This window comes from Ceratotherium simum, chromosome 31 (genome assembly GCF_057802395.1).
Source record: "Ceratotherium simum simum isolate JZ-2026a chromosome 31, ASM5780239v1, whole genome shotgun sequence".
Lineage (NCBI taxonomy): Eukaryota > Metazoa > Chordata > Mammalia > Perissodactyla > Rhinocerotidae > Ceratotherium > Ceratotherium simum.
The window spans coordinates 24,431,846-24,441,679 of NC_141930.1; the positions used below are offsets into that span (position 1 = coordinate 24,431,846).

A 9,834-nucleotide genomic window follows, 5' to 3' on the forward strand; every position below is an offset into this window, starting at 1 on the left:
CGTGCCCCCACTACAACATGATTTCAGGTCCAGTTATTGAGAGCAAACTCAGCGTTGGCTGCTTTATCCCGGCCATGCTCTGAGAAGGAGGAAGTTATTCTTAGACCCTCGAATTTCTAGCCATAGTAATGAGTGTCATGTCTTTTAAACTCCTGCGTTTATAAGTGGGAATTTGGGAGGAGCAGCTAGCGCCGAAGCCCACTGCTCTCTCTTCCATTCAATCCATGTGGGAGACGGCTTCTAACAGGCAGGCTTTAAGGGCCTGAGCTCAATAGAACAGGGGTGTTGACAGTGGCCAGAAAGCAGCTGACCCCTGGACTAAGTGGAATGCGAGGGTGAGCGCTGACGAATGTCTGATAAGGAATTTTTGGGGAGGAAGAAGGAGATTTAAAAGAAACATTCAGAGAACTGTTTGGCTGACCCACTGACAAGTCATATACTCATCCAGCGGGTTGAGGAAGTGACATAAACTCTCCTAACTTCATCCCCTCATCAATCAACAGCTTTTTAGGAGCACAAAACGGAGATACATTCTATTTTATAAGATCTTCCAGCTGAATGAGAAATCGTATCTTGGACATTTTAGACTCTGAATTAGGTGGAAGTGGGAAAACCACCTGAATTATAGAAGAAAATGGTTCTCTCTGTGTCAGACCCCTTCCTGATCTAGCACCTCATTTATCTCACAGCTCTGCCGAGCACCTATTACTATTAGGAAACAGTGAGGAAATAGAGGGCCAGAGGAGTTACACATCTTGCCAAGGTCACAGAGCTGGGAAGCTGCAGGGCTGGGGTTCTGTTTGCCAAATGACAATCTGCATATGAAAACTCACTTTAATGCAAGGAATGGGTAGGCAAAGGTGATGCCTTCCATCAGTATCTCAAATCAGGCCCCTATTAGCACCACTTTTTGCAACACATGCCAAGCAATATCTAGATTCCTTTGTTGGGCTGGAACTTTTAAAAATCAAAGTTTTTGTTACCATTATCATTGTCAAATAATTAGGGCAGAGATTGGATAGGATTTTCTACATTTGGTTGGCCAGGCTGCTGTGAGATTGGAGTAGGTAGCAACAGGATTTGCCTGTTAAGCTATGTATGAAGTCCTTTCCAAATCTTTTGAGACCTTGAGTGACTGGTGGAGGCTTGCTTACTGATACCTCACTGAGAGCCATCTTGAATGTCCGATTTAGTGGCCCCCAAATTTGGCAAGCGAGTTCTAGTGGTGAGCTGTGCAGCATGGTATTTGAACTGTGGAATTAGATCTGTGATCCAGCCTGTTTTAGCCACTTACCAGCTGTGTGACCTTGGATAGATCACCTAACTTCTCTGAGCCTCAATTTCATCATCTGCAAAATACGGATATTAATAGTACCTAAGAGCATTACAGCCTGCCACGTGGTAAGCCCTTGGTAAACACTCAACATTATTTGTTTTTGTGGTTGTAATAACTCTCCTTTTCAGTTCATTTTTGCTCAATCCCAAGCTCATAACAATTGGAAAACTGATTACTACCAGAGCGATTCCAGGAATATATTTGTAGGAAGGACATTTTCCTAAACATTTTCTTGAACCTCTCTCAATAGGCCTTGGAATTTGGGGACGAGGGTTACCTCATGGCCTTGGTGAGAAGCATAAAATCCACCTGGCCTGCCTCGTCTCGTCTTGCCTCACCGATATTCCGCATTGACACATTACAGATCTGTCTTCTCTCGTGCCACAAGTTCTTACACTGAGAACAGTCAAACTAATGAGACATAGACCCCCTGCCAGTTACAGAAAGCTCTTTTATGCTCCTGCAAACGCTAAAGGGGAACCTCAATCAGCTGGCTTAGTTATAGTGTGAAGAGTTATATCCCACCTACTGCCTCGGGGTTTTAATCAGAAGTCGGAACCTAGTTACAGCTCATCCCCCACTGCCGAATCACACTACAGAGCTGTCGGGACATCTGCCACGTCAGCCCTTTGGAGGTCGCCACAGGTCAGCAATAACTGTGACTTCTGAAGGAGATGCTATCTCTAGCGTATCCATCAAATAAATTACTGCGCGGCGTGAGAGGATGAGGGGCAGCTGAACGCCTTCTCAGGAAAAACCAGGGAGGGGAAGGGCACCTGCACCCCGGAACAGACAGCTTCCAGGCTGTTCTCTTCATTATCAAGTAAATACGACAGTGTCCTTGCTTTCAGAATTGTGAAGGCAAGAAGGTCAAGTACCCCAGTAACATTCATCACCTGCCACTTAGTGCCTGGAGGCACTGGGGTGACTGGTGTGAGATGCTATTCTGGGACATGAGCTCAGAAGGGGAATGCTGCCTTCGGACCCTCAGGACCTCGCACAGAGTTGGGTCACTGTAGCTGTTCAGTGTGTTGACTGAGGGCCTGAAGGATGAGCGAGGCTTGGATTCATCCCACTGAAGAACAACAAGTCTTGTCTAGTGATCAGACCCTATCCATTTTCTTCTTTGCTCAAAATGAAGCTATGAGTCCCTCTCTACTTCCTTTCTTCCCACTCATATCAGGGACTAGACAGGCCCTCCACATTGAGCCTCCGGAATCATCTCAACTCCTGGTGCACCCAGCTTCTGATGCACGTTCCTCTGTGTCTGACTCCCATTCGAATGCACAAGGAATGGCTTTATTGTTTACACTGAGCCTCCTTGGGCCTCTTGGCTAGAAGAGGGAGCTGAGGACACAGTGTGAAAACTCTGAATTTGGACCCTGGGGCCACTTCACCACTTAGCAACATACCAGTGATTCAGATTTTGATTGTAAGAGGCTTTGGAAACTCTGAGTTCAGTGTAGGAATGAGACTATAGCTAGGGCTTAGTGGAAAAGCATAGTCCTTACGTCAGACAGAGTAGGGAAGACGCCCATCTCTGTTATATATTACCTATACACGTAACATAGATCCATGAGGGACTATGGTAGGGATTAGAAATTATATGTATGAAACACTTAGCACAAAGACGTTTAATAAAGGGTGGTTATTGACATTGGTGTTGGGACATTTCTAGATACTCCCCATCAGGGTTTCTCAAAGTGGGCTCCAGCTCCCCTAAGGGCTTTGGAAATATGAAGGTGGTCCTTTTGGTTGTCTCAATGCCTGGGAGAGGGGATGCCTAACATTCCACAATGCTGGACACAATCCTACACATTAAGAACCTAGCAGCTCAAAATGCCAATGGTGCTCCTTTGAGAATCACTGCTCCCACACCTCAGATCCTCTCTACCGGGACTCATCACACTCATCACACACTAGTCCACCACCAAGAAATACACCTACAGCCTTTTGGAAAGTGCATGGATATGCTGAAATGTCTAATCACTCAAGGGCTGAGCAATGGCTCCAGATATCTTTGGAATGAGCTTGGAATTGGAAGCCCTGAGTCTAAGTTTTTCCATTGATGAGTCACACAGTTCCTTGATTAGAAAGTGTCTTCTCCTCGACCTCTTCTTTGTCATCTGTCACTTAGTGATCCTGAAACTCCCCGAATGGTTATGAGTATTAAATCAGAAAGTGTACATGGAATTGCTTGGGAACCATAAGGTCCTATGCAGCTGTGGTAGGATGTGGATGTACAGTATTATGTGCTGTAATATAATTGACTAGGAGCCAACTTAAGGCTCTTCCCTTGAAAAATCTAGTGGGCCTGAGCAGTGCTGTGTGAGCCATATTAGAGCCTGAGGCACAAGGAAAAATCCATAACTCTTATCCTGCCTTCTTTAAAATTTTGATATTTTTTCATCAAGAATTTTTTTGCATTAACTTTGATTTAAAAAAAATTTTGTGACAATATTATTTACTTTGATTATTGAGTGTTTTGGTGCCCCCTTAAATTTTGCACCCCAGGCAAATGCCCTGCTCCCTAGCCCTTGTCCTAGCCCTGGGTCTGAGGCCTTGGCTCAGGCTCCCTTATCTTCAATCCAGTTGGTTGTTCTTCCGTCCAAACCTTTTGTCACTTGTTCTGTATGGTGGAGAGAGAGAGCCTACTGTATTCGTTGCCTTCTCATAATATTGAAGGCAGTAATCAAGTTGTTCATCAGCCCCCTGTTCTCTCTGCTAAATTACCCTAACTTAGCTCTTCTTTAGAGTGCCTCAGCTGCCTTTAAGAACCAACTTTTCAACTAATTTTCAACCTAGCTGCTGATTCTGAGCTTTTAATTGTGAGAAGCGAACAATACACTGACAAAAAATGTCCAGTGTAATTTTATATATTATGATTTGCCAGGCATTTCCAATTATTTCCTCCCATTAAAGTACTCAGGACCAGCTGATCTATACATGGCACTGATGGATACTATTGGGGTCTATTGTGGGGCTTTTATTATCTAGACACCCAAATGCTTTTCTTATATCCTGAGAATATAATAAACACAATAGGTAGGGGCACTAAGACCAAATGATTTCTCAGAGCCTCCCAGCCACAATTGAGCTACCGTAGAGGCCTTTGGAGCACGGTGACTTGGGGTCTCACTTGCATTTTTTATAGTTTTCCAGGTGGGGGAAAGTTGGTAATGGCATCAAATCCCGCTGTCCTGAGAAAGTACATCTTGTGACCCAGTAGCCTCAATATTTGCCTGATTTGAGTTTTTTCTTAAGAAACAACTGTCATTTATTGAACACTAACTAGTGCTAACCTATGATCATTGTCACCCCCATTTTACAGGCGAGAAACTGAGGGTAATAAGAATTTAAGCAACTTGCTCAGAATCACATAGCTGGTCAGGAGGCAGCTTGCATTTGAAGCCGGTCATCTGGCTTCAGAGTTTGTGCATTTAATCACTATTCTATTCTGCATCTTGGACACCAACAAGTAGGGCAATTGGGGTTGATCCTTGCAACAGCTCCACGTGCCAGATATTATACCCATTTCCACTTGAGGAAGAGGAGACTCCAAAAAGTGAAATAACTTGACCAAGTTTAACTCTTTTTGTAACTGAGTGAAATCTAGAAAAAATAGACATGCTCCTCTATGCTCACAGTTCCTTCTCCATGGGAAGGGCATGCACGGACAAATCAGGCTGTAGGACAAGATGCAAAAATGCAACTCAGAAAGAAATAAGAAATAGATTTCTTTTGTATCAGATCTTCAGGGGCAAATTGTGAATTCTTGCCAATGCCAATATGAGGGTAGGTGAGAAAGATCAAAAGGCTCATCCAGCAATAGTGTCCCCTTAGGTCTCCATTACATAGCAAGCTGGTGAGCTGAAATGTGAACTCTCCTGACCCTGAAAGGGCCAGCTGCATTTTATGAATGAATATGTGGGTGCTGATTTACTCTAACTCATTTCAGTTCAGCCTGGCTGCCTCAGAAAATCCAGACGTCAGACAGCTCTGCTCAGGCCCCATCTCTGGAGGAGGCCGGTTTCTGCTCCCATAGCCTGGAGCACTTCTGTGCCTCGGCTGACACCCCTAACCCCAGCAGAGAGAGCCCTACATGCACCTCTGGAGGACAGTGCTTCCCATCGCTCACTGTTCTGTGCTTTTGTTCATGGTGTCTGGGTCTAGATGAATGAGATTTACATAGTCTTAATAAATATTAATAACCATTTTAATCTCAGTAAACCTTTCACATGAGACATTCAAATCACTTCCCAGTCATCTCAGGCTCCCAACGAGAGGGAAGTAATCACTTTGCAAAGCCGTGCCAACTCTTCCAGGTCCTTCGGGCCCCATTTAGGCTGGGTCTATGTGACAGGGAACATGTTTCGGGAGAAAACAAACAAGTGCCAAGGACAGGCATGGAGGCAGATCGCACCCATCAGCCCACCTCTATTTTCAAATATTCTACTTCTGCCTCTCCTTTAATTTATTTACCATCTGTGCCCTATTATTTTTGTAGTGGGATGTTTTATAATATTAGTGATAATACTAGAAGCCAATATTTATTGAGTGCTTACCATGTACCAAACAATGAGCTGTGTACCTTAAATGCATTATTTTATTCAATCCTCCCAACTATATTATCAGATAGACATCGTTACTATCCCCACCTTACAGATGAGAAAAGCGAGTCTCAGAGAGGTTGCTTGTCTCAGGTCATATAACCAGTAAATCACATGACAATATCTGGGTTCAAACTGAGATTTGTTTGCTTCTAATGATCTTTGGCTGTCAATGGGATAGCCTTATCATTCACCTTCTTTTTGAAACCAAAATATTTGGAACAAATAGTATAGTACAGTTTGAAAAAAATTGCCTCAAGTAGACCCAGCCTTGGGGGAGATGGGGAAGAGAAGAGAGATATTACTTCAAAAAGCCTAGTGAATTAGGAGCCTATAAAGTGAATTTTAAAATCTCTTTCCATCAATAGGATTGGGCTGAATGAGTTTCATATTCATGACCCATTAGAGCTGGAATGTATCTCATAGATTACCTGGTTCAAGCTTCCTATTTTACACATGAGGAAACTGAGGAACAGAGACATGAGGTAATTGGTTCAAGGATACATAATCATAAACATTTGGATTATTCCCTTGGAGATTTGTTTCTTCTTACTATTACTATTTGCTATTACTTCTTAATTCTTTTTGAGACATATGCATACCAAATGCTAACACAAAATAAGACATTTTGTTATAATTTATTTCTTTATGTGTAAATCACTACTTACTGGAGTTCCATGAATCAATCTTAGCAGATGGAAGTTCTAGAACACTTACAACAACTATGCACGAATGAAGTCAGCATGATTACTCTCCAGAATCATCAAAATTTTTTCCTGTTCCCAAATCCAAAATGTTAATGTGCCATTCTCAAAAGGACAGCTGTTCCCTCTAGTTTAAGACTGATGCCCTGTGTTGACGGTTTGTGTGTCTCAGAAAGAATTCTCCTACGGTAGACAAAAGTTAGCTGTTTATGTGTTTGCACAATTGCTGGACAGTAGGCTCTTTGCTGGCAGGGACCTTGTGTTTTCATCATTGTCCTCAGTGCCTTAGTACAAGCCCTGGCACAAAGTCTATACTCATCAAATGTTTGTTGAGTGAATGATGGATGGGTGATTGTAAAGACCTGCAAGTCTTTCTCATCAGCAGAACATTGTAATGAGAGGTTCATCATTAATGCTTAGGGAATAACAGAGCAGAAGCTTGGAAAGGCAGCCCAGGCTCAGGTGCAGACTTGACCAAACTCTAGACTGATAGTGTTAAAACATTCAAATACCTTTCAGGGTTAGATTGCCCTGCCTCAATTCATTAACCAGAAAATAGCCAGTAGTCACTAAGATGTCCTACACTATCATCATTTTTAAGAGAAGGAGTAGTGACAGGAGGTAGTGAAGGGGCACTCTAGAAATTCCTTTTAATGATACTGGGGGAGGGGTTCTTTACCATACTTTTTAACTTCAACCTACGTCTCTCCAAGTAACACAAAAATTTCAAGGATGATAGCTCTGTGAAAGCTCAAGCCAGAGGTGAAGCTTTGGAGACTGCTGCATTCATTCTTTCTCACTCAGCATTTATTGGATAGAGTGCCACGTGCCAAAGAGACAAACATGAAAAAGACAGTCTCGTGCCCTCAAGGAACTTGCAGTCTTGGGAAGAGGATTAAGAAAGAGCATACAAGTAAACACATGGTTACAATAAAGCTGGGTTAAGACAACTTGCTCTCAAGTCAGACTACCAGGGCTCAACTCCTACTCCATATTTTACTAGTTGTGTGACATTGAGTGAATTACTTAACTTCTCAAAGCCTATGTCATCAAATATAAGATATGGGTAATAATAATACCTGTCATGCAAAGTTCTTGGGGGGTTAAATGAGATGATATATATAAATGCTTAGCAGAGTATGTGGTGAGTGTTCAAAAATATTGGCTATGATAACAGTGGTTCTTACACTCCTTTGTAAATGCTTTAGTGCAAATATGAACAGAGGGGGGACACCTAACTAAAAAGGGTTGGAGTGAAGGGTAGATGAAGACTAACTTCCTGAAGAACAATAAAGATAGGTATGAATCAGTAGGCAGATTGCATCCAGGATGGTTGAAATTAGGATAAGAAGTGGTTGGTCTCTCCTTTAGGTGTCTGATGGGACAAGTCCAAAGGCTTAGAGGCATGTAAAAATCTCAGCTATTCAAGGCAAGGCTTGTACTTCCAACCAGCTGGACCAGAGAAAAACAAGGGCAGAGGGTAAAGCAGAGATGCAGAAGTAAGATCATCAAGGGCCTCACTTTACTTTAAAGGCCTTGCAGGTCATTGAAGAATTTTAATTAGGGGAGTGAAGTAACAGAATTTTGGAAGGGTCACTCTGGCCATGGTGTAGACTACAGTGGGCCTGAAGAGACTAGACCAGAGGCAGGATGCCACTTAGGAGGCTGTTGCAGCAATGCAGGTGAGAAATGATGAGAACCTAAACTAAGGGATTCGCAGTGGGAGCAAAGGGGAGTGCAGGAGATTTGAGAGGTTTTCAAGAAGAAAGGGGCAGGACTTGGCAATTAATTGGATGTGAGGGACAAAGGCAAGGAGCAGTGTCGGATGACACCCAGATTTCTGGCTCAAGAGATGGGATAGATGCAAGAGTAAGTGTAGTGGGGAAGATGATACATTTAGTTTGGGACATGTTGAGTTTGTGGTTCTTTATAGACTTTCAGGGAGAGATGTCTAGCAGGGATTTGGATAGAAAAATCTGGAACTCAAAAGAAATAGAGGATATTAAAGTCATGGAGAGGATCCAAGAAATTATTTTATGTGTTGAAAACACTTGATTTCAAGCCATCTACTGAATCCATTTTTGTTGTTGTTGTTAAAGATGAGAACACTAAAGACAGAATATATGGTTCTTCCAGAAGACTAGCTTTCAATTTTATTAAAATAAACAACTCACTTTGATGAATAGAATAATGACTTGTAAGGTCTAACACTATGATTCTGTTGTTCTAAAACACTGCTGTGAATCTGGACTTGCCTTTTGATAACAGTAAACTTGTGGCCTTAAAACTTCCCTTGTGGGATGTATAATATATATATTTTTTTAAATGAAAACCCACTATCTATAAAGCCATACAGCCCCAAACATGCAGTCACTATGCTCATGAAAAAGAAAGAACAAGTAAAGACACTATCTACATTTACCTACTCTGATCCCAGTTGGCTGCAAACAGCAGAAGGATCTTCCTGCCGTAGTGATCGCGGTTTTCCAGCACTCCGGGGAACCCATCTATGAGAGCCCTCTTAATGCCAGGATCATCGGCCTTGAAGTTTTTGAACATGTCCAGGTTGAGCTGGCGGTACTGGAAGTACTGGGCCAGGAGTCTAAAGGCATCTGCTTGGTGAAACTTCCTGGCTCGGAGAAATCTCAGGATGAAGGCATCATCTGTACGTAAAAATCCAATGTCAGGCCTGGTAATGATCATGTCCCTGACTTGCTGAATATCCTGATGTAAAACATCTGGGTTTTCATTCAGTTCCAGGCGAGCTTTCTCTATAGTCTCTGGACTGAGTCCAGCCTGTAAATGGGTCATCTTGGCCAAATCTCCCTTCCAAGTGCTTAATTTCTGATATTTGGGAAAAAGAAGGACTGGTCCCATTCACGTGATGGTCTGCTGAAATCGGGGCCCATTCAACAGTTTTTTACTACCAAGCAGCCACTGAAACAGACAAACAGAGGGTCTTCTTTCTGTTCCCGGGAAGCAGTAGGACATTCAGGTCCTATGTGGTGGTAGCCATCCAAAAGAGAAGCAAAGCCGAGGCCACCGCTCACTGCAAAACGAATGCACACAGAGAAACAAAACAGAGATGATACAAAGAAAGTCTGGACAAGTTAACTGGAATTTAGATAGAAAAGTATTATATTATGCTCTGGGTCTGATTAGATTAAGTATCTAAAAAATAAAG

General features: G+C 42.7%; 1 protein-coding gene across 1 annotated transcript in view; it reads right to left on the reverse strand.

Annotated features, from left to right (window-relative positions):
* The window catches only part of CLVS1 (clavesin 1), a 172,032-nt gene extending 162,505 nt beyond the window's left edge, over positions 1–9,527 (reverse strand). Inside the window, exon 1 of the mRNA XM_004435731.3 lies at positions 9,073–9,527. Coding sequence (XP_004435788.1) covers positions 9,073–9,527 — 455 coding nt within the window. The remainder of the gene's footprint in view (positions 1–9,072) is intronic.
* Between the last annotated feature and the right edge of the window lie 307 nt (positions 9,528–9,834).